The sequence below is a fragment of the Schistocerca americana genome, chromosome 8 (assembly GCF_021461395.2).
Source record: "Schistocerca americana isolate TAMUIC-IGC-003095 chromosome 8, iqSchAmer2.1, whole genome shotgun sequence".
Taxonomy (NCBI): Eukaryota; Metazoa; Arthropoda; class Insecta; order Orthoptera; family Acrididae; genus Schistocerca; species Schistocerca americana.
This window is the reverse complement of record NC_060126.1, coordinates 193,027,217-193,052,468: the sequence shown is the minus strand read 5'-3', so window position 1 is coordinate 193,052,468 and position 25,252 is coordinate 193,027,217. Positions and strand designations below refer to the sequence as shown.

General features: G+C 42.4%; 1 protein-coding gene and 1 non-coding gene across 2 annotated transcripts in view; both read left to right on the top strand.

The window, feature by feature from the left end:
* Positions 1 to 25,252, top strand: part of LOC124544808 (transcription termination factor 2) — a 317,601-nt gene that overhangs the window by 60,394 nt on the left and 231,955 nt on the right. Inside the window, exons 4-5 of the mRNA XM_047123494.1 lie at positions 4,041 to 4,181; positions 10,835 to 10,979. Of these exons, the coding sequence (XP_046979450.1) occupies positions 4,041 to 4,181; positions 10,835 to 10,979 (286 nt within the window). The remainder of the gene's footprint in view (positions 1 to 4,040; positions 4,182 to 10,834; positions 10,980 to 25,252) is intronic.
* Trnat-ugu lies at positions 9,715 to 9,788 on the top strand. The gene has a single exon. It is a non-coding gene; the product is annotated as a tRNA-Thr (tRNA).

Genomic DNA, 25,252 nt, shown 5'->3' with positions numbered 1-25,252 from the left:
GTATAACATGATTTTCCCACCTGTCAGTGTCTTACTGTGGGCAGTGTACAGCCCAGTCCACTTAAAATGTGAGATCTACAATCCATTCCAGATGTTCTGATTGTTGTTGCGGCTGCACTCCTTTTTCCTTTATAAATTCAACGATAGTGACTTTTAAATTGAAAAATCATTCCAGGCATGCCCCTTGGCTTAACCAACACACTTTGTAGTAATATATAAAGTTTCCATACTTTTTGTTCAGTTGCATCAAAAACTATATTAACCGACAGTGGAGCAATGTGTGCGACTTCAGAAATTTTGTTATTTATACCACTAATTTCCCCATGTGCTGCATGCCTGCAGGTTTAGCACAAAGTGCTTTTTGATGTACGGAACAATGAATCTGGTCTGTCGACCATTGTGATTTTGTGCTCTTTCATTGTCAACTAAATTTTTAAATCCTTTCTGCATGGTACTGTTGGTGTTGTTTCTCAACAAATTTGCTGTACCCATCGCTTATGTGACTGTCTAATGTATATTGAGAAATCTCATCTCTCTCTTCTGTCATTCCCATTCATTTTTAAACACTTCTGATGATAGATCGCTAGACTCACTGTTTTTTGTGGAAACAGTCGTCAGGTCTGTGAACATCCTTCATACCATGAACAAACAATAAATTGTAAACAGCGCTAACATCACGGTACTTCCAGAGAAAATTTACTGACCAAAAAAATGCCAAACCACAATAGTCAATGAAATGTCATGCTGTTCTGGGTACCTTCAAGAAGGACTGAGTACAGCTGAGACAGGCTAGGCCTAGGCCTACATGCAGGATGCTACACACTGCACACTTGGGAGCTTGATACGCTGAGGCTCTCTCTTGTTAACACTAACAAGAGTGCCGTCAGTAATAGTACAATTAGTGATGGTTTGCATGTAACGAGATGGCTCAAGAGATATCTCTCCCCCCCCCCCCCCCTGTCTTTCTCTCTCTGACACACACACACACACACACACACACACACACACACACACACACCAGCCGTTCCCTACCCTGATATCTGGTAATGCTGGGATGAGTGCCACATTTGGCTATTATATCTGCTATTGACTCTCACTTGAAAAATGTTTATTATATGCTTCGAAAACTATTGCTGTCACTTCTTAATGTAACGTTTGCTTTATGCTACTTGTTATGAACACAACAGTGGCTACGCGCCTTTACCATAAATAAACTAGCATCAAAATAAATGATAAATATTTACACATGCTACTGACAGATGCGACAGAATGACACTATTGGTTGGAGTGTCATGGGATACACTGCTTGTTGCCACTTTCCATTGCCCCACCTCCCATTGTCTTATGTGTGCAACATGGTGGTGGTGGTGGTGGTGGTGGTGGTAGTAGTAGTAGTAGTAGTAGTAGTAGTAGAATTGTTAGTACTTAAGAGAAACATTTCAATTTTTGAGACACCATTGGTGAAGCAAGAAGATGTAAGAACAAAAGTATGTGACGAATTCGCAGGTGCTTCAAATCAATATGGATCACTGCTGTCTTTGAAATCAGAAGTTGTTGGTCTAAAGAATATTCAGAACATGCAGGTTGGAATTCATTCATCTCACCAGATATTGCCAATGTACAGTGTACAGATTAGTCTAGTTTTGAGACATCAAACGTGCTTCTACATACTATCTCCAAAATAGTATTCGAAAGGCTTACCATCTGTTTGTGAAGTAATTACAATTTTCTTTATGAATTAAAACCATTTTCATTATTTAAAAGAAAATATTCATGACTCTTAATCCAGTAACACAACTTTTGCTTGAATTGTGAGTAGCAGTTGTGGCAGCTTCCTGTCAGTCTGTCTTCCCCATTACAGATTTTGCTGTATGTAGGACTTGCAAGAGAGACAGAAAAATATAACCTCAGTTGTTACATGTATCTACTGCTATTAATTTTAGTAGTATATACATGTATTATTGTTAATTAGTTTGAATCAAAGACTGGAGAGGTCACTGTAAGGGAGTAAAATTGTTGTTTTTCTTCTTCTTAGTCTTTATCTTCATTTTCTCCTTACCAAGTGTGGGCTGACATGCTCTGATCTGTTCTAACCACCTTGTCTACAGTCCTCCCACAGATGTTCTTCATGGAGGACTGTAACAAAATGCTTTCTTTTGTACCTTGGTCTCAAAAATTGGCAGATCTTTCAGTTATTGTTAACATCCCAGTCTCTTCAGTACACAGTAATTTCTGATTTTATCTGCTATTTTGTAACTTTTACTGTCCTGAAAAACTTCACGCCATGTTTGTCTTTGCTTAGGGTCTTTATGCCCGGCCCTTTATCCCACATAACAACATTGTGCTTATCAGCACTTTCTAAAATTTCATTAGGGGCATTTTCATTCCTTACTGATAAGCAATTTCATTCCCAAGTATTGAAAATACAAGATTTACCCTAATATATGAATAGGATTGGGGAGAAGAGAAGCTTGTGGCACAACTTGACTAGAAGAAGGGATCGGTTGGTAGGACGTGTTCTGAGGCATCAAGGGATCACCAATTTACTATTGGAGGGCAGTGTGGAGGGTAAAAATCGTAGAGGGAGACGAAGAGATGGATACAACAAGCAGATTCAGAAGGATGTAGGTTGCAGTAGGTACTGGGAGATGAAGAAGCTTGCACAGGATAGAGTAGCATGGAGAGCTGCATCAAACCAGTCTCAGGACTGAAGACCACAACAACAAACCCTAATATTATTCCATCATTGTCGACCTTTGATCAAACTGGACCGATTTCAGAGAATGCCATTATGAGAGTCTGGTAGTTGAAATTTTTAAATTGTAATTGGAACCTTTGTAGTACAGGTGGTACCCTGCTGTTTGCATTTTATGCGCATTTTTCTAAATTATTGCTTGGTATAAGAATAGAGTAGAATGTTAAAGTACATCTGGTTTCAAACTCCGCAATTCATACAAAATTATTGGGGGTAGGTGTTAAACAGCATTTGAGATGTGGTATACCCTTATCTTACTCCATGATTTGTATTTGTCTTAGGTGACATCCTTCTTCTGGTATCTGTTACAAGTGTTGTGTTAAATGAGATACTGTGCCCGACTATAATTAAATGTTTTGGATATCGTACGTTATCTTCCAGCTCATATTTCTGTCCACACAGGTGATGGCTTTCTCAAAATTTCTAAACACTTGGTGTGTTTCCAACTAAGTCCATTTCTTATGTATTATCTGTTTTAAACAGACAACATGTAACAGATTTAGTCAACTTACGTTGTCCCAATAGTTTTTTTAATTTCCTGGCCAGTGGAGTATTATTTATTTTTCTGTGATATATCTCTTTATAACTTACAAAATCTTTGTCGTATGAAACAGGCATCTATGATATTTACAGCTGTGTAATCTTCTTTCATTTGTACATACGTCATGTTCTGTAGGTTCCATCAATAATGCTCCATCTACCTAAGAAATGATAAGTTCAATCAAAGGCTTGGATGAGGTCAAACACCAGGATAATTTTTATAGTTATTAGCTCTACAGGATTTAATTAATAAGGTGCAGTATGGTGATTTACTTACTGCACTCAAATTTGAGAGAAGAGGACTGGAAATACCTGTCCATCCAGCCATATTTAGGTTCCCTGTTTCCTTTAATTCATTAAGGCAGCTGCTGATAAGATTAATCCAGAAAGTATGTGGCCAATTTCCGTATTTTCATTTATGTGCTACCTGATGTGCTCTTTCACTTTAAAAACCTCATTGTCGGTGGGTTGCTGCCTTGTAACTTTTATCTTTTGTTTTCATTTTTCCTCAGTAATTTTTGCCATGTTTTGTTTCCATATCTGATTATTGATTATTGGCAGCTCTTTATAGTAATCTGAATCTTGGTTGCAGTCAGTACTTACTATTTCCTTGAATATTCTTTCTTGATTTTGAAGTGCATTATATACTGGTGGTGGTGGTGGTGGTGGTGGTGGTGGTGGTAGCAGTAGCAGTTGCAGCAGCAGCAGTTGTAACAGTAATATTCATTTTTTTTTTCATTTACAGGACACTGTCATTAAACAGGAGGAGTTTTCAACAAAAAGAGAACCTGGATCTTCTGAAAAAAGTATTCCTGAAGGAATGAAATCACCACAAACTTTGAAAACACAGATGATTGCATTACAGAATAGGATACTAAAAACTAAGGTATGAATTCAGTATACTTAGAAACTGACAAAAGTAATTTTTATGTTTCCTCATTCACTGCACATCGGTCTTTCCAAAACGTCTCTCCTTTTTTTTCATCAAAAGTCTTTCCAAAACTGTCCTTCCCCCCTGGGTAGTTGTACACCAGTGTATAAAATGTTAATAATTCAAAGGATTGATAAGTTTTACAGTTCCGAGGGAAAAATCTGCGGAAAACCTACTGTCACTTAGCACGTAAAAAGTATATTTTTTTAAACAGGATATCCGGAAATAATCCGGGAAATTTTTTTTCACTGTCTGTGTATGCACCCTGCTATGTCAATGAAGATACTGGACTTGCTACTGGATGGACAACATACATCCAGACAGTAATGTCTTGGTGTATTGCATTCCACATCTATATACATACTCTACAAGCCACCACACTGTGCATAGTGGGTGATACTTGCAAATAGAATGAGGGGAAAAATGACTTTCGATAAGCCTCTGTATGAACACTAATTTCTTGTACCCTATCTCCGTGGTCCTTATGCAAAATGATGGCAATAGAATTGCTCTGCTGTCAGGTTCAGATACTGGTCGCTTTCCGTCCAGGAATTACCACTTGAGTTCCCAAAGCATCTCCGTAATACTTGCATGTTGTTTGAACATACAGGTAACAAATATAGCAGCCCATCTGTGAATTGCCCGCCCCTGGTAGCTGAGGGGGTCAGCATGATGGAATGTCATACTTAAAGGCCTGGGTTCGATTCCCGGCTGGGTCGAAGATTTTCTTTGCTCAGGGACTGGGTGTTGTGTTGTACTTATCATCATCATCACCATCATCATTTCACTCCCATCGACACTCAAGTCGTCGAAGTGGCATCAACTCGAAAGACTTGCACCAGGGAACGGTCTACCCGACGGGAGGCCCTAGCCACACACCATTTCTATTTTATCTGTGGATTGTGTCAATGTCTTCCTGTAATTTGACTGGACATGGATCCCAAACACTCAAGCAGTACTCAAGAATAGGTCACACTAGTGCCCTGTATGCAATCTCCTTTACAGATGAACCACACTTTCCTAAAATTCTCCCAATAAACCAAAGTTGGTCATTCTCCTTACCTATCACAATCCTCATATGCTTGTTACATTTCATATCGTTTTGCAACTTTATGCCCAGATATTTAAATGATGTTACAGTCTTGCAGGGCAATACTAATGCTGTACCTGGAATTAGGGGTTTGTTTTCCTACTCATCTGCTCTAAGTTACATTTTTCTACATTTAGAGCCAGCTGCCATTCATCACACAAGCTAGAAATTTTGTCCAAGTCATCTTGTATCCTCCTACAGCCACTCAACTTCGACACTGTCTTGTACACAACAGCATCATTAGCAGACATCCTGTACGCCAGATCATTTGTGAATATGGAGAGTAATAGCAGTCGTATCACACTTCTCTGGGGCACTGCTGATAATACCCTTATCTATGATGAACACTTCCTGTTGAGGACAAAATACTGTATTCTGTTACTTAAGAAGTCCCTAAGCTGCTCACATATTAAAATTTTGTTTTTGTGGGGGTCCACAGCCTTAACCTGTTTTAAGAATGAAAACATGAGCCAAGCAGGGTGTATTCCCTTTACATTCGTGCAATTGGCCAATTTCAACTTAAGCTTCCAGTGTCATTTCAATGTAAAATGAAGCTGTAGGCGTAAGATCTGTGCTTGAAAATGACCCACAGTTGAAATTGGCCAACTGTATGGATAATAGAGAGACTACAGCCCACTTGGACCATGTTTTCATTCACATATCTGGGAACTACTACTACATGCTCATACCATCGTTAAGTCTGCATTGGGGCACCATGTCTAATGCCTTTCAGAAATCTAAAAATATGGAATCTGCCTGTTGGCCTTCATTCATAGTTCGCCGGGTACCATGTGAGAAAAGGGAAAGTTAAGTTTCACGCAAGCGATGCTTTCTGAAACAATGCTGATTCGTGGACATAAACTTTTTGGTCTCGAGGAAATTTATTATATTCAGACTGAGGATATGTTCAAGAATTCTGCAGCAAAGCAACGTTAAGGGTATTGATCTTTTACCCTTATTGTATACGGGAATCACGTGCCCTTTTTTTCCAGGTACTTGGGCCATTGTGCTGGGCAAGAGATTTGTGATAAATGCAAGCTAAGTAAGGGGACAGTGCTGTAGAGTACTGTATTTACTCGAATCTAAGCCACACTTTTTTTCCGGTTTTTGTAATCCAAAAAACCGCCTGCAGCTTAGAATCGAGCGCAAAGTAAGCGGAAGTTCTGAAAAACATCGGTAGGTGCTGCCACAACTAACTTCTGCCATCGAATACATGTAGCGCTAGACGGGCATGCTTTGCAGGCACAATGATAAATACTGGCGCCAAAACCTTTGCGTCAGTAAATAAATTAAAAAAAAAAGGTGGAAGACGAGCTTTTTCCTCCGCCCCAAGTTTCGACCACTGCATTTTCATACATTATCCAATGAAGTAAATACAAATTACGTATTGTGCATCTTCGAATGTAGCAGCATTTCAATGTACTACGAAAATCCGACTGGCAATACTGTTTGGGATGTTTGTCAATATGGCCAACTCTACGTTCTAAATTTTTTCCTACCTGTGAGAAGAGGTGATTGCTAAAAGGAACTTTTATGAATTGTGAATCACATGCACTATTCTCTTCACCATTAGAATAATATGAATATAAACATTTTGCCATGTATTCTTTTGTGTTTGCTGCTATCTCATTTAAATCCTGTCTGCCTAATAAACTACGAATCTAGTGAGACAACAGCAAACGCGGAAGAATATAAGTATCATGTCATGTTTATATTTGTACTATTCTTATGCCTAATAGTGGTACAGTCAGAAGTGAATCACGGCAATTGACTAGATTTTTAAATCTACAATGACTAATTTCTGTGCAGAATGTAATGTACTAAAGAGGCGTCTGCAAAGATTTTCAAATGGAGAATAATTTTTGCTAAACTCCCATTCAGAAGATCTTCTATCATACGCAGTCTATTATTTGGTTCTTGTTGATCATTATCAAAGAAAGCAGCAGTGTAAGTAACAACAAATAGCAGTCTCTTACCATTGTTTCGCTAATGAGGCGATTACTCTTTTTTTTTTTTTTTTTTTTCCAATTGTAAGCGGCGGCAGCGCGCACAAAAGCAAGCTATGCCGTGAGCGGCGACAGGTCGTAAACACTCGTTATCAGAATGCGACAAACAATGCACGACACAGTACAGTAATGCATTTTCAGCTTAGAGTGACATAAACACCTATAACATAGAGAACGGCACTTATCAGATCAAAGAAAAATAAGCAATCAATTCAAACCAGATGAAGCACGTGAAAAGGGAAGGGTACCCGTATAAATACGGACGGAGCACCTGACACATAGCAGTGGCTACCTGGTTAAGCTTAACTGCTAAGCTTACGACTCGAACCAAACTACTGTAGCTGTATCGTCATTCATTCGATTTAAATTGTCTCTCATATTACAATGGACCAACTCTGTTTTGGTTTGGAGGTGCAGCCTAAAACTTTTCTCTCCCTCTGAATTTCGAGTCTCAAATTTCAGGTGCGGCTTAGATTCGGGAAATTTTTTTTCCTTGATTTCGAGTCTCATTTTTCAGGTGCGATTTAGATTCGAGTGCGGCTTAGATTCGAGTAAATACGGTACTCTTTGTAAACAGTAGGGTTACATCCAGACTTTGCGATTTATTTGTTTTTAACTCTTCCAGTTGTTTTCCTGCATCAGGGGTGCCTATTACTATGTCCACCATATGGTAGTCTATGCAGTAATCAAGTAATGATAAGTTTGTACGATTCTTCTGCATGAACGGTTTTTTAAAATGTGAAATTTTAACTTCAGCTTTTGTGTTGCTATCTTCCACTGCCACACCAGACTGGTGTACGAGTAACTGGACGGAAGCCTTAGGCTCACTTTGTAATTTTATGTAGGACCAGAATTTTCTAGGGTTTTCTGCTGTAGCTTTGAGGTGTTGCACTTCACTCAAAATTCTTGAAAGGGGGGGCACATAGATGGAGTCTCACAAACCATTACAAAAAAAGGGGCATATGCTTAAGTGACGCTGGAGGGAGGGAGATATTAAAGGCTGATCCATCACTGAGATGCTTGTTGATAAGAAATTCTCTATTCAGCTGAAATATTAAATTTTTCAACATGTTTTTGTAATGGTGGAAAAAGCCAGATCTCGTGCGTATTCAGCTATTTGACTCCTGTAACTGTGCTTCATGGAAAGTAGAGTGGGTCCCAAAATCTTTTCTTGGGGACCTGTGAAAACCACTTGAATCTTTGCAGATTCTCTCTCATACTGGAGAGTGATATATGGCTGCAGTGTTCCTTGTAATCTTATTACGTGATGGTTCACTATTCCACATAAATGGAACGAAAACTAAGCATTATTAGAATTTATCATCTTCCATCTCCATGCCCAGAATGAATTCACGAAACTAAAGACATTGTTGTTTATCAGCATAATGAAAGCTTGTTGCAATTGAATCCTATATGGTTTGAAACACAAATGTCACGACAAAATTCAATAGACAGATGTATGAGGAATGCCTAAACTCTTGGCTGGCACAATGAGTGGACTTATGTGGACTGTGTGCAGAATTCTGTTGGATGCACTCTACATGAGGGTGCCGCATTGATTTCTTCACACATAAACAACCAGTGTGTTGAAACTTGGTGGTGTCACTGCCAAACGCTTTGAGTTGGAGGAGGATCTACTGAACCACAACTGTAAAAAAGAAAAGTACAAAATACTTTTTTCTGTGTTATTGCAATCTGTATTTCAACTTGCATTTAGCAATGAATAAGTGACATATATCTGAAGATAGTAACTGTTCTCGAAAGAACAGATACCATTGATGACAGTGCAACTTCTCTAGAGTAATGATAATTAACTGAAACCCTCAGCTGCCGACAGGTGTTGTTGATATACCTCGATGGGGACAGTTGAAAATGTGTGCCCCGGCCGGGACTCGAACCCGCTACCTCCTGCTTACATGGCAGATGCTCTATCCATCTGAGCCATCGAGGACACAGATGAATAGCGCGAATGCAGGGACTTATCCCTTGCACGCTTCCTGTGAGACCCACATTCCCAACTGTCCACAGTTCTACATATGTAATGTACCTAACAGATATTTGCCCACAACACCTGTCGGCAGCTGAGGCTTTCAATTAATTATCATTTATCCTAGAGAAGCTGCACGGTCATCAATGGTATCTGTTCTCTCGAGAACAGTTGCTATCTTCATATATATAGTTAAAGGCTACCCAGCCATTGACTTTTGTCTGTGCGAATGCGCACGGGTTGCCTGAACTCTTGCGGGAATCGCCAAAGTGTGCGCGAGTAATGAGTGGATGGGCAAATATCTGTTAGGTACATTACATGTGTAGAACTGTGGACAGTTGGAAATGTGGGTCTCACGGGAAGCGTGCAAGGGATAAGTCCCTGCAGTCGCACTATTCATCTGTGTCCTCGGTGGCTCAGATGGACAGAGCATCTGCCATGTAAGCAGGAGATCCTGGGTTCGAGTCCCGGTCGGGGCACACATTTTTAGCTGTCCCCATCGAGGTATAGCAACAACACCTGTCAGCAGCTGAGGGTTTCAATTAATTATCATTTAGAATAAGTGACAGCTCTTGCTGTGCCAGGGTCCCACTGCTGACAACTGTATGGACAAGCATCTTACAACTGACGCCAAGAGAGACCTTCTGTTTCAGTGTGAATGTTAAAATTTACCTCGAGTTTCTGTCTTCATTCATGTAGAAGTAGTCATGTGAAATTGGGTGAATTTTTTTGAAACATCCTCTGTTTGGAGCAAATCGTGCAGATTATCAGTGAATATTTACTACATTAGTGTTGCTATATTTGCTGTAACAAATGATAACAAATGAGCACCCATGAAGCCACACACACACACACACACACACACCACACCACACCACACCACACCACAATACACCACAACACAAACAAAAGACAGATGGTAAACACAGTGTGACATCTGGCACCATTACGCACTGTAAAAGTGCACAATCAGTACACAGCGAAAAGTGGCAGTGAATTGTTCAAATACATGTGTTTGAAGAAAAAAAAAAACCCTGAAAACTGGTCATTGAGTAAATACATCTCCATTACAACACATGTGGAATGAAAACATTGGAAATTGTAAGAAAGACTGTACAATAATTTAACCTCATGAAACTTGTTCTGCAATTAGAGAAAACATAATTTAGTAACATATGTGTAACTACCATATAACTCTTTTATTATATTCATAAAAACAAACATGTATCACAGGCCACTGAAGATACTTGACAAATAAAAGAAGCTAAAAGTGTATGGCAAAGAACAAAATGCCTTTCATTTAGTTCCGAATACAGAATATACCCACAGGAACGGTGAATTAATTAAATATTAATAGACTAGTTTCATTTTACTGTAACTCAACCTGCAATTTTCACAAACATAAAAAGCTCTATTTTTCCAGTGTGGAATTTTGTAGATAGTTTCAGATGATTTGTGGTGTCTGATGTAATGTGTTAAGTGAACTGTCATCAAGGGGGTTGTACCTCTTTATTCCGGCTTCCAGGGTATTTTGAAGTCGACTAACATAACAACATTGCCTGATCGCGGTGTAAGACTTCAGATGTCGCTAACTAAGGATGAAAATGAACTAAAGAAACTGAGAAATGATCTTCAAATCAGTGAAGAATGGCATGCAAAAAGTGATAAAGGTTAGTACCAAAACATTATTATTGTTGTTATTATTATTTTAATTTTTGTATACAATTGTAAGTGTTGTATGAAAGCTAATTAAAGAGCAGCCTGTATTTCAATAGATAAAAAAAATCAGTGTTATTTTACATGATTTTCTGTTAAATCACCACTAAATGTGTATTGCAACTTGCTTTCATGGAGATGGGATAATGTGTAATAGTGGTTTGTGTCAATAGTCATTCAAAAAATGAAAGCTGTTCTGTGCATGTGCTTATATTATTGCATGGTGTGACTCAGAGTACATGTTTATGTATTATGTCTAATAGTAGGTAAGTGATTCTTAGCAAAAAATTGTGGGAGACCTGAAAACAGACATAACTGAGATTTAACCCTGATGTGTTTCATGGTGCATCGTTATATAAAATACCATTTTAGAAGAAAAACTGGAACTTTTTAAGATTTGCCCTGTACTCACTCTCAGATGACTGACAGTCGGTGTTGAGGCCCATATTGATCCTGGCAGGTTGTAATATCCTGACAGTGAAGATGGTGAAAATTTGTGAAAGTTAAAAGGTTTTACAAAATTTAATACAGCATGAAATGCAGAGAATTTTGCACATGCTTATGCTTTATCAACAACGCATAACATCATCATGATTTTATTCTTCCATATGTATATTTCTTTTACTAAATTGCATTGGTTCTTGTGCACAGTGATCTTGTTAGCCCTAAAACCCAGCTAGCGGATAACTTTTGTGTAATTTTCAGAAGTAACTTAACCATGGAGCCTGCAGGAAGTTCTATGATTTTGTCATCTTAAATCTCAAACATTTGGCTGTAGGTTTTGATACCCACATACCATTTTTAATAGTTTTTATTAAGTTGTGCCCCCATGGGAAACAGTGTTTATTTTTGATAACATTTATTTTACAGCCAAATTCATGTTAGATTTGACATGGTTACCCAGGATTACACAACTAAGTGTACACAAAGCGGAGATGTATTCACCTTAGTGTATTTTCATACTTCTTCAGTAACATGGTCTCGACATCCAGTGACTATTTCCACTTCATCATGCCATAGTTGAAAATAAAATTTGTTACATAACATTCAACAACATTAGAGCTCTAAGTGGAAATAATTATAGTTTTTAGGAATTAACCATAAGTGTGTGAAATTGTGACCATTGGCAATCTGTTATTGAGTTGACTCCATCAGCTCACCACTAAATAACATTACTAGCAGACAAGATGTGTTGTTCTTTTGAGGTTTTATGTTTTGTGTAAATGTGGATATATTTGGAAATGAGAAATATAACTCCTAAGTTGACTTTACTTTTTGTGGTTACAGAGGTCTATACATTGTAATTAGAATTTTATATTTGTGCCATTACGAAGTTCTCAGGAGTGATCAGAAATATATGGATCACATATCTCTGTTTGTTAAATTTCAAATGATGATGATGATGAAGAAGACAACACAACAACACTCAATCTCGGGGCAGGTGAAAATACCTGACCCCGCCAATAATGGAACTCGGGAGCCCCGTGCTCAGGAAGCAAGAACGCTACCATGAGATCATGAGCTGCGGACAATAAATTTTTAGAATGGAAATGGAAATGGAAATGGAAATGGAAATGAAGTCCCATGCTTCTTGACAGAGCGTAGGGGAACTATGTGGAAGACCTGCACCGCCGCACTAGGCAAGGTCCTAATGGAGGTGGTTTTGCATTGCCTTCCTCCGAACGTAATGGGGGTTGATGATGATGATGATGATGATGATGATGATGATGATGACGATGACATAACAACACCCAGCCATCTCGGGGCAGGTGAAAATCCCTGACCCCGCTGGGAATTGAACCTGGGACCCCATGCTTGGGAAGTGAGAACTCTACCGCAAAACCACGAGCGAGACAATAGCATAAAGTAAACTAAATATTGAGATGTGTAAGTATATTTACAAGAGATGTTAAGAACAAAGTGAGAGTGGAAAATAAAGTTTAGTATCACAAGTTTCTTCCTTTGAGACTTGGAATGCCTAATGTGATGCCAGATGTGATGCAAACAAAGAAGGCAATTGCAGCAGCCCTGTCAGCCTTTTACAGTGAGGTCTATGAAAGACTTGACACAGCAGCTGGTGAATTCAATATCTATTGCCTAGCAAAGCAGTGGCATAGGTGTACAGCAGACAGAGAGAAATTCTGTGGAATCAGTGACAAAGAAGGTAAATTTATTGTTGACTATAAGATGGCAGCAGACTACTGAGCTTGGTAATTCCAAGCATTCTCCAGTGAAGAGTTAATAATTCCCCAGTACAACAGTTGGCACTCTTTCCAAGACCCACCATATTAATCACAAAGCCTGAAGTTCAAGACACTTCGGGAACGTGAAATCTAGAAAGGTGACTGTTCTAAATGCTTTGCCAGCAGAGCTATGGCGATCAGGAGACTGGGAGACTGTTGAACTGCAGATGGGATTCTTCAATAAGATCATTGAAGAGAAGAAAATATCAACCAAGTGGACATTGGAAAATATCAGCTGAGTGGACATTGAGCATTACAGTCCCAGTGTGAAAAAAGAAGAGGAGCCTGACTCAGTGTTAAGACTACAATCTTGTATGCCTCCTATCACATACAGTGAAGACGTTAGAGTGCATAATAGACAACAGAATACATGGATTTGTCAATATTACTATCAACCAATGCTGTCTTTTGATAGGCTGTGGTACCACCAATGCTATCCATGCAACTTGCTCGCTTGTTGAGAAACACCGAGAAGTCTAAGCATCCTAATTTTGCTTTCCTTGACCTGGAAAAGGCTTTTCACTGAGATCCACATGATCTCAAATGTTTGCCATTTGGGAGCATGAAGTATTTCAAGAACTAAAAATTCCAGCAGACGTTGTTCTACTTCAGGCAGTTGTTGGACAACCTTGGTCTCCACAATGCATGTCCAATTCAGGTATTACATACATGTGGCCAGAAGGTATTAAGATATTGCTTCAGTCGGTTCATCATAAATTGCATCTGGCATCATGAAAATCCTCAGTGAACCCTGGAATGTTTGTTTTAAGAGGAATTAATTTTTTTTTATCAGACTCTTGTACTGGACAGAGCAGAAAAGTTCAGTGTTTAATTTATATTTTAGTCGCATCACTAAGGGACTCATCGATTTCGTTCAACATTATTTCTTTCTTCCTGGACGAACTTACCTATTTACCCAGCGACTGAGATTTTGGCACAATAGAAGAGAGACTTCCAAAGGCAGGTCATATTTGCACGCTTGACAAGTTGAATGAATTTGTGGAAAATGGCGGAGTGAAAGATCTGTTTAAGGTTGTTTGAATTAAAAGAGGATTTGAGGAATATTCAGCAATTAAATGGTAAAATAGTAAAGAATGGTACTGCAATAACTGGTGCTAGCGGCAATATCCATGTAGTTAAGACCTAATAGCAATAAAGCCATATATTCCCCCAGTTTTTCATGATGTCTACGAGAAAACAGAATCCAAAAAAATGAGACAGTGAAGACACACCAGAGGAGATACAAATTTGTTTTTTTATATTTGATGTGCAAGCCTCTTAACATAAATCACATTCAGAAAACAGTACTTAAGCCAGGATTAAGAGACTGTTTGATATGTCAACATAAAATGTATGGTTTTCCATGCAGAAATTATAACACATTTAGATGTTCATAGTAAATTCTGTTTACATTGACACACATATTTGTCCTTTTGCACAATCCACCTAACAGTAAATTAAGCATTAAAAACTTGAATCTTTATTGTATAAACAATACCTCAGTGGTATGGTTTAGAAAACTCAGTTTATTAAATTCTTGTCAAAGTGGCATAGCTCCCTCTCAGTAGACCCCTCAATTATATTCTTAAGGGATGTTTCTATACCACAGCCCTTGATTGGACATGTTCTAATGGGCATAGCATATTTTTGCCTTTCTCTTATGTGTGAATTGGATCACTCTCCCAGGTATCCAGACTGAATTTCAGATTTTCATGTCACTGGAGTATAGACAGAGGTGAAACTCATGTCAAAGATCTATAATCAATCAGCAATTGAGTACCAAGTTTAGGTGTTTATCCTTAAATATCTTGAAGCAAGGTGGCACAGTGTATTTCACGTAAGAGCATATATCAACTTGATGGTCGGAACTGTATAATGCCTGTTGGTGGTAGTGTATCTGTGCCTCTCCCCTGCAAAATGGTTTGTGAAGCTAGTTGTTGGATTGTGTAAGTTTAATAAAGAATTCAAACAACCTTGCAACTTCGCATTTCTTACATACATGAAAAATTAACGATGTTTTGAAAAGGCTGTATTGTTATTCACCATATTAAGTTGCAGACAGGCACAATGAAAAGACTGTATGCATTGAGATTCTGACCAAAGCCTTCTTCAGAAAAAACACACACACACACACACACACACACACACACACACACACACACACACAAAAGTAAGTGCACTTCATGCACACATGACCCCCATTCCCAGCAGTTCCGGCCAGAATTTTGGAAAATGGCATAGTTATTTCCTTTTCCGGTAATCTGCTTAAAGTGCATATTAACTACTTTCAACTCTTTGAAACTAGTAATAATTCATTTACATCCAATGTATCAATTAATTTCCCAACAAGTTGTCCGAAGTGAGAATGAAAACTGCTACAGAGATGTTCAATCCAAAGGGTAATACTTTAAATGTGTAAGACTTACCTTCAAATAACAAAGCTGTATATGGTCTTGATTCTACACTCATGCTCATAAATTAAGGATATTGCTGATACATGGTGAAACAACACTCTGGTGGGCAGTTTGTGGGTTTAAATCACCTTGGGGCATGACCATGCGGTGCGTTTGACCTGCAGTTGTCGCATGGTGGTGCTGGCAGCAGTCCACATATGCAGAGGTGTGTTGGTACATGTCAGAGTACGGTGCAGTGAGTCAGTGTGCAGACGTTTTCAGACCTGCTAATGATGACTGTGCGTTGAAAATGGCTCAAAGAACACATATTGATGACGTTATGAGGGGTAGAATACTAGGACGACTGGAGGCTGGTCAAACACAGCAGGTCATAGCACGGGCCCTCCGTGTGCCACAAAGTGTGATCTCAAGATTATGGCAATGATTCCAGCAGACAGGAAACGTGTCCAGATGCTACAATATGAGACGTCTACAGTGTAAAATACCACAAGAAGACCGATACCTCACCATCAGTTCCCGCAGACGACCACGGAGTACTGCAGGTAGCCTTGCTCAGGACCTTACCACAGCCACTGGAACAGTTGTCTCCACACACACAGTCTACAGACAACTGAACAGACATGGTTTATTCGCCTGGAGACCTGCAAGGTGCATTCCACTGACCCCTGGTCTCAGGAGAGCCCCTAAAGCCTCGTTTCAAGAATACAGTACATGGTCATTGGAACAGTGGTCCCAGGTTATGTTCACGGACGAGTCCAGGTATAGTCTGAACAGTGATTGTCGCCGGGTTTTCATCTGGCGTGAACCAGGAACCAGATACCAACCCCTTATGTCATTGAAAGGGACCTGTATGGAGGTCGTGGTTTGATGGTGTGGGGTGGAATTATGAATAGTGCACGTACATCCCTGCATGTCTTTGACAGAGGAACTGTAACAGGCCAGGCGTATCGGGACATCATTTTGCACCAGTATGTCTGCCTTTTCAGGGGTGCAGTGGCTCCCAGCTTCCTCCTGATGGATGATACTGCATGGCCCCATCAAGCTGCCATCGTGGAGGAGTACCTTGAAACAGAAGATATCATATGAATGGAGTGGCCTGCCTGTTCTCCAGACCTAAACCCCAATCGAGCAAGTCTGGGATGCTCTCTGTCGACATATCGCTGCACGTCTTCAAACCCCTAGGACATTTCAGGGGCTCAGACAGGCACTGGTGCAGGAATGGGAGGCTATACCCCAGCAGCTACTCGACCACCTGATCCAGAATATGCCAACCCGTTGTGCGGCCTGTCTATGTGTGCATGGTGATCATATCCCATATTGATGTCGGGGTACATGCGCAGGCGTTTTGTAGCACATGTGTTTCTGGATGGTTTTCTCAACTTATCACTAATATCGTGAACGTACAGATCTGTGTCGTGTGTGCTCCCTATGTGCCTATGCTATTAGTGCCAGTTTTGTGTAGTGCCATGTTGTGTGGCACCACATTCTGCAATTATCCTTAATTTATAAGCATGAGTGTACAACTAATGCGGAGTGGCCGTGCGGTTCTAAGCGCTACAGTCTGGAGCCGAGCGACCGCTACGGTTGCAGGTTCGAATCCTGCCTCGGGCATGCATGTGTGTGATGTCCTTAGGTTAGTTAGGTTTAATTAGTTCTAAGTTCTAGGCGACTTATGACCTCAGAAGTTAAGTCGCATAGTGCTCAGAGCCATTTGAACCATTTGTACAACTAATGGGACCTGTCAATATCCAGCTGTTAGCTTTCAGCTAAAGTATTATGCTTCCCAGAATTTCAACAACAGTTCTACTATAGCTAGAAATCTCTCTTTCAAATTGTGTCTGTTCAGTGTTTGTGCATCTGAAACTAAGTGAACATCTCCTGCTAGCTTTTTAACGACTATTATTGGATTATTATCGACACTAGGACTACATTCTGTAATGTCATTATCAACAGTCTTTCGGATTTCTTCTCTAACAGGTGTTCGATTGCTCATAGGCGTAGGACAGGGTTTTCAGAAAAAGGGTTTATATACCTATGCCATTTTAGTTTAATTTTTTCAGTAATTCTTTTTTAACTTTTAATACCTTATTACCTATTTTCCATACAGTTCTTTTTCTGTTGAAATCTAATTACACATTGTTATGTACTAACCAATTTAAACCCAGTAATAATTTAGGTTTAAGTTAATATAACAACGAAAATAATCAGTTATTGACATTATTGGATAGATGAAAAATCTATGCACCAAGTGGTGGCAGGAGAACACATACACAAAAAGGTTTAACTGTTACAAACTTCCAGAGCTAGTGGCTCCTTTTCCTGGCAGAAGAGGTGAGGGGGAAGGAAAAGGACAAAGGAAAAAAAACTGGAGTGGCTTAGGAAAAGAGGTAAAGTTCAGAAAAGTGACCCAGAACACCAAGTCAAGTCCCCCCCCCCCCCCTCTCCCCAGCAGGTTTGGGGGTAAGAATAGGCCCGCAGTATTCCTGCCTGTCGTAAGAGGCGACTAAAAGGAGTCTCACGCGTTTTGGCCTTTATGTGATGGTCCCCTGTAGGGTTTGACCTCTACTTTTCAAAATTTGCTGTTAGTGCATACCCTTTGGGGAAGGACACCTTATGTGGTGCATCATAAATCCATCTTTTCCTAAGATCTGGCACACTTGATATCGTCATGGAATTGGGCTTGCACCGAGCTTCCGGCCACTTCGACTGCAGTGTGTTGCGGGTAGTACACATTCCCTCCATTGTGCGCTTCCATCTTCGCCCTCGTGATACAAATGGATATTTGACACCTGAAATCCAGCACAGTAGCCAGTCCGTTGTGGTGGGGTCGTCATGTACCCTCTTGGTGGTAGCCCCAACTACACAGGGAGCGCACTGCTGATGCCTGAGCTGCCACCTCCCCACATATGCCAAGGGGTAGTTGCCCATCTACCTGGGGCATCAGGACTCCCGGCAAAGGCCACCCTGCCCTCCCCCTATGCGGTGCTTTACGTGTTAGAAAGTTGGACACATGTCCTCCCAGTGTCTTTCCAGTGTCACATGTAGAGATTGCCGACGTTCACTTTACCCGAATACTCCATGTGCGCCACCTCCCACCTTTGGGAACTGTGGACAGCATCAGGCCCCCTGCTCGCCGGTCTGCCCAGTATTCCAAAAGGAGTGTAAAATTATGGAGTGCAAGACCCTGGACAGGCTATCTTACCATGAGGATAAACTAAAATTTGAAAGGCTGCACCCTGTTCCCATGGTATCTTCTTATGCCACTGCTGCAACGGCATTGCCATCGATGACGCCGTTGCCTTCTAAGGCTGCTACTGTGCACCCTCAGGGCCGCCCATCTTCCTTCCCCCTCCAGATGGCTGGGGGAACGGCTTCTTCTGCTCTTCCCAGAGCTTCTACTTTGGGAGCACGCCCCCCCCCCCCCCAAAAAAAAAAAAGCTGGGGACACTGCTGCCCCCCCCCCCCCCCCCCCTTGCCGGAGAAGCAACAGTCTCCTCCAGCTCCTCTCGTGCAGAAGTGGTCCCTTGGGACTCTACCTTCCATGATGCCGCCCCCCCCCCCCCCCCCCCCCCCCAGTGGTCCGGCAGACACCAGCCAGTGGCTGAAAGAGCAACTGGCTGCTGGTTGAAGGGCTTCAGGGTCCTCGTCTGTCCCTGACGCTACTTCTGAGAAGCCCTCCCAACAAGCCCCTAAGGAGTGGCGAGAGGGCAAAACTTCAAAGAAAAAGTCCGCTAAGAAACAGGAGCCTCCAGTGCCCCCTATACCGGCACTCCTCCACGGCTCTGTGTCTGAGGACTAGGTGGAGATTCTGGCGTCCACTGAGGACCTAGATCTCGCTGACGCCTCCAATGCAATGGTACTGGATGCCAATACTCAGCAAGTGGCGACAGGTGCTGCTGAGGCCTAATTTGCGGCCTTGGTCACTCCATGCCACCGCAGACAACAGAAAGTGTCATTCTCCAGTGGAACTGCTGTGTTTTTTTTTTCTCCCACCTGACTGAGTTACGTCAACTTTTAAGCAGTACACCTGCCTTTTGCCTTGTCCTTCAGGAGACCTGGTTTCGCACCATGCGGACCCCTGCCCTTCATGGCTACCGGGGTACTACAAAAACTGTCCTGCCTGTGACAGACTATTGGGTCGTGTATGTATTTTCATCCTTACTTCTGTCTGTAGTGAACCTGTGCCCCTTCATACACCTTTAGAAGTTGTGGCTGTCAGCGTAAGGACACCGAAGGAAAGTACCATCTGTAACATCTACCTCCCTCCAGATGGTGAAGCACCACCCCATATTTTGACAGCACTCATTTCGCAACTGCCCCCACCTTTTCTCCTTCTGGGTGATATTAATGCTCATAACCCTTTATGGGGTGGAGCCAAGGTTAATGGCCATGGCAAAGTTGTTGAGGACCTCCTCACTCGCCACGACCTTTGCCTCCTAAACACAGGTGCCCCCACACATTTCAGTGTGCCACATGGCACATATTTGGCCATTGATCTATTGGTTTGCAGTCCTGGTCTCCTCCCTTCTATTCACTGTAGAGCCCATGACAACTTGTGTGGTAGTGACCACTTTCCACTTTTCCTGTCCCTACCACAGTATCCCTCATCTCAACGCCTGCCCAGGTGGGTTCTTCCCAATTCTGACTGGAGCACATTTGCATCCGCTACTAACATAGTATATCCGTCGCATGCCGCCGTCGATGAAGTGATCCATACCGTCACTAATATCATTGTTGCCACATCTAAATCAGCAATCCCTCAATCCTCCAGTTGCTGCTGACGGAAGTCAGTACCTAGGTGGTCACCTGAAATCGCTGCGGCCATTAGAGACCATAGGTGGCCCCACCAACGACATAAGAGCCACCCCACCCTGGAGAACCTCATTGCCTTCAAATGGCTCAAAGCACAGGCTCGCCTTCTCATCAAACAAAAGAAGCAGGGGTGTTGGGAACACTATGTCTCCACCATTGGAACAGGAACCTCCCCCTCTCAGGTTTGGACCAAGCTCCACCGACTTTATGGCTACCAGAACCCAGCAACAGTACCAGGCATTTCCACAAATGGAGCTGTATCCGGCAATCCCGACGTAATTGCAGAACATCTTGGTGTCCATTATGCTTGCATCTCTGCATCGACGAATTACCATCCCACCTTTCGTCTCCTCAAACATAGGGTGGAGGACACTGCCTCTCTTTTGCTCCACACCACCCTGAGCCTTAAAACGCTCCTTTTGGTGAGTGGGAATTCCTTAGTGCCCTTGCCGACTATCCTGACACATCCCCTGACCCAGATCACATCCATTTGCAAATGCTGAAACATCTGTCACTGGATTCCCAACGTTGCCTCCTGGCTGTCTTTAACCGCGTTTGGAGCAATGGCGAATTCCCATTGCAGTGGCAGGAAAGTGTCATCATTCTGGTGCTAAAGCCTGGGAAGAACCCACTAGATGTTGACAGCTATCGCTCCATCAGCCTCACCAATGTCCTGTGCAAGCTGTTGGAACGTATGGTGAGCCGGCAGTTGTGTTGGCTCCTTGAGTCTCGGGACCTCCTGGTTCCATCCCAGGGCAGTTTTAGCTGAGGACACTCCTCCACCGACAACTTGGTGTACCTGGAGTCTGCCATTCGGTCAGCCTTTTCCTGGCCACAACACCTCATCACCGTCTTTTTCAATCTCACGAAGGCCTACGATAACTACTTGGCCACACCACATTCTCACTATTCTGCATGAGTGGGGTCTTCGGAGCCCACTCCCGATATTTATACGGAACTTTTTATCATACCGCACTTTCAGAGTTCACGTTGGTGCTTCCCATAGTGCACCCCATACACAAGAGAATGCAGTCCTGCAGGGCTCTGCCCTGAGCGTCCCACGCTTTTTAATTTCCGTCAATGGTCTTGCACTAGCAGTAGGATCGTCAGTCTCTCCCCTCCTATACACTGACGATTTTTGTATTTCATTCTGCTCCTCTTCTACTGTTGCGACTGAACACCGTCTGCAGGGAGCTATATGGAAGCCACAGTCATGGGCCCTCAATCATGGCTTCCAATTTTCGGCTGCCAAAACTTGTGTGATGTACTTCTGTCGTCGTTGCACCGTCCACCCCCATCCAGAACTTTACCCCGATGACCAACTACTAGATTTAGTGGAGACTTAGCGCTTTCTGGGACTGGTTTTCGATGCCCAGTTAAGTTGGCTTCCCCATATTTGTCAGCTTAAAGACAAGTGCTGGCGACATCTTATTCGATGCATGACCCACACCAACTTGTGTGCTGATAGTCGTACACTACTGCGGCTGTACCAAGCCGTTGTGCAGTCCCGTGTTGATTATGGTAGCCTGGTGTATGGTTCAGCCGCCCCTTCTGCACTGAGGCTACTAGACCCTGTCCACCACTGTGGAGTTCACATCGCTACGGGAGGCTTTCAACCTACCCCCATGAACAGCCTTCTTGTAGAAGCTGGCGTCCCTCCATTGCGGCTCTGGCAGCAAATATTACTCGCAAACTATACCAGCCACGTACATAGTTCACATCGCCACCCAAATTACCGTCTTCTTTTCCCCAACACGGCGGTTCATCTCCCGCAACGGTGGTCCAGAACTGGGAATCCCTTTGCTGTCTGTGTCCGGTCACTTCTTCATGACCTTGATGCTTCCCCCCTACTGCCTTCCCTGCAGACCCGTTTCCGTACACCTCCATGGTCCATGCCTCGGCCACAGCTTTGGCTGGACCTATTGCTTGGCCCCAAAGGCTCAGTCCCACCTGAGGTCTTCCGCCGAAATTTTCTCTCTGTTCTTGGCGAGTTTGGGGGCTCAGAAATAATCTACACAGATGGATTGCTGGTCGACGGTCTTGTTGGCTTTGCTTACGCTCACGTTACCCATATGGAACAATGCTCCTTCTGCAGAGCTGGTTGCCATCTATTGCACTCTTGAACATATCCGCTCCTGCTCTGGTGAGTCCATCATCATTTGTAGTGACTCCTTAAGCAGCCTACAAGCTTTTGACCAGTGTTTCCCTGGGCATCCTTTGGTACTGTTGATCCAGGAGTCTCTTTATGCCCTCTGCTCTAGTGGCCGCTCAGTGACCTTTATTTGGACCCCAGGCCATGTCGGGATATTGGGCAATGAACATACTAACCGCCTGGCCAAACAGGCCACCAGTAAACCATCTCTAGAGACTGGCCTCCCAGAGACCGGTTTGTGAGCAGTCTTGCGCTGCAAAGTTTTTATGATTTGGGGCACTGAATGGTGCACGCTGAGCACACCACGTGAACTCCGTGTTATCAAGGAGACGACGAATGTGTGGCAGTCCTCCATGCGAGCCACTCGCAGCGAATCAGTTGTCCTTTGTCAGCTCTGCATTGGCCATACATGGCTAACACATGGCTACCTTCTCCTTCATGAGGATCCACCTCGATGTCACTGTGGCTCCCTTCTGACTGTTGTGCACATCTTGTTTGACTGCCCAGTTTTTGGCTGATCTACAGCGGACTTTTAATCTTTCCAGCACCCTACCTTCGGTGTTGGGTGACAATGCCTCAACGGCAGATTTAGTCTTATGTTTTATTCATGAGGGGGGTTTTTATCATACCATCTAAGGGCCGGCATTTGGCCTTCTTTCTGTGGCCTCCACCCTCCCTCCCTTTTAACTCTGTCACCCTTTGTTTGCATTCGTTCGTCTTGGTATTCTTATTTGTGTTCGTTTTTTCCCTACATGTGTTAATCTCAACTTACCTTTTATGGTGAACATTTCAAAGTGTTGCAGAGTGGCTGGCTCATCCTCTTTTATTCTTGTTATCAGCCAGCCCAGACCATTTGCGCTATAGTTTTAATGCCTTTTTATACTTTTCCTTATGGTCTATGTTTTCCCTGTTTTTTCTTCATGCTATTTGTTTCCCTTTAGGTGTGGTTCCACATTTCTTTTCCCCCTTTTACTTTCCAAACTGTACTTTGGGAGTTGTTTTACCCTGAGCCTTGTTTGTGTCAGGAACAAGGGACTGATGACCTTGTAGTTCTGTTCCTTTATACCTCAAACCAACCAACCAACTGGATCAGGGGAGACTTACCAGACGGGATGGGGGACTACACTGGATGAGATTTGAAAACCTGAGAGCTTAACGGTGGAAGTCAGGGTAGTGTACAAGACAGACATTACTACTAAAACATTGTGCATGAGTTAATAAGAGTGAGAAATTGAAGTGCATCGTTTGTAACAGAGATGGAAGGGGGCGATGGTGAAAAATAGACAGGTCAGGAATTGACAGATGTAGAAAACTAGATGGAGTGAAGAAAGCAGTAGTTACTGCGAATAATTGTTAAGAAGGAAGGAATTAACATAAATTAAGGTCAGGTGGGAGGCAAGAACCAAGGACATGTTGCAGCACATTCCCACCTGTGGAGTTCTGAGAGACTGGCGTGTGGGGGAAGAATCCAGATGACGTGTGTGGTGGAACAGGCACTGAAGTCATGAGTGTCATGTAGAGCATGCTCTGCAACAGGATATTGTGTGTTGCCAGTATACACCCTCTGTCTATGCCCATTCATCCTGCCTGATAAGCCGATGGTAGACACGCCAATGTAAAAGGGTGAACAGTGTTTACATAAGTGTTGATTCATGATTTGTTGTTCCACAGGTGGCTCTCCCTTTGCTAGTAAATGTTTTACCAGTTGCAGGGCTGAAATAGGTGGTCATAGGAGGGTTTAAGTCTTGCAGCAGGGATGGTCACAGGGGAAGGAGCCATAGGGTAGGGAGATAGGTGCAGAAGGAACACAGGGTCTGGCCACCACCAGCTCGAGACCGCAAACACATACTATCGAAGGGAGAGCCACCGGTGAAATGACATGTCACATACAAGCTGTTATGTAACCACTGTTTGACCTTTTACATTGCTATGACTAACACCTAGTTATCAGTCAGGATGAATTGGCATAGGCATAGGGGTGTATATCGGCAATACACAATATCCTGTTGCAGAGCATGCTCTACAAAATGACAGTTATGACCTCGGTGCCTGTTTCGCCACACAATGCTTTGGTTTCTTCCCCCAGACACTGTTTTTTCATAACTCCACAGGTGGGAACTAGCACTACAACATGTTCTTGGTTCTCACCACACACCTGCCATTAATTTACATTAATTTCATCTGCCTCAGTATTTGTTCACAGTAACTACTGCTTTCTTCACTCCATTTTAGTTTTCTAAACCTGTCATTTCCTGACTTGTCTATTTTTTGCTGTCCCACCTCTGTTACATACAATGCACTTAGCTTTTCGCTCTTATTAATTTGTGCATGATGTTCTAGTAGTAATCTCTGTCTTGTATACTACCCAGTCTTCCACTGTTAAGCTCTCAGGTTTTCCAATATCATCCGGTGCAGCCACCAACAATCAGTTAAGATTGTCTGGTAAGTCTCCCCTAACCCGGGGTTCTGGGTGGCTTTTCTGAACTGTATCCCTTTTTCCTAAACTTCTCTAGTCATTTTCCTTCACCCCTCTTCCTTCCCCTTCAATTCTTCTGCCAGGAGGAGGAGCCACTGGCTCTGGAAGCTTGTAAAAGTTAAACCTATTA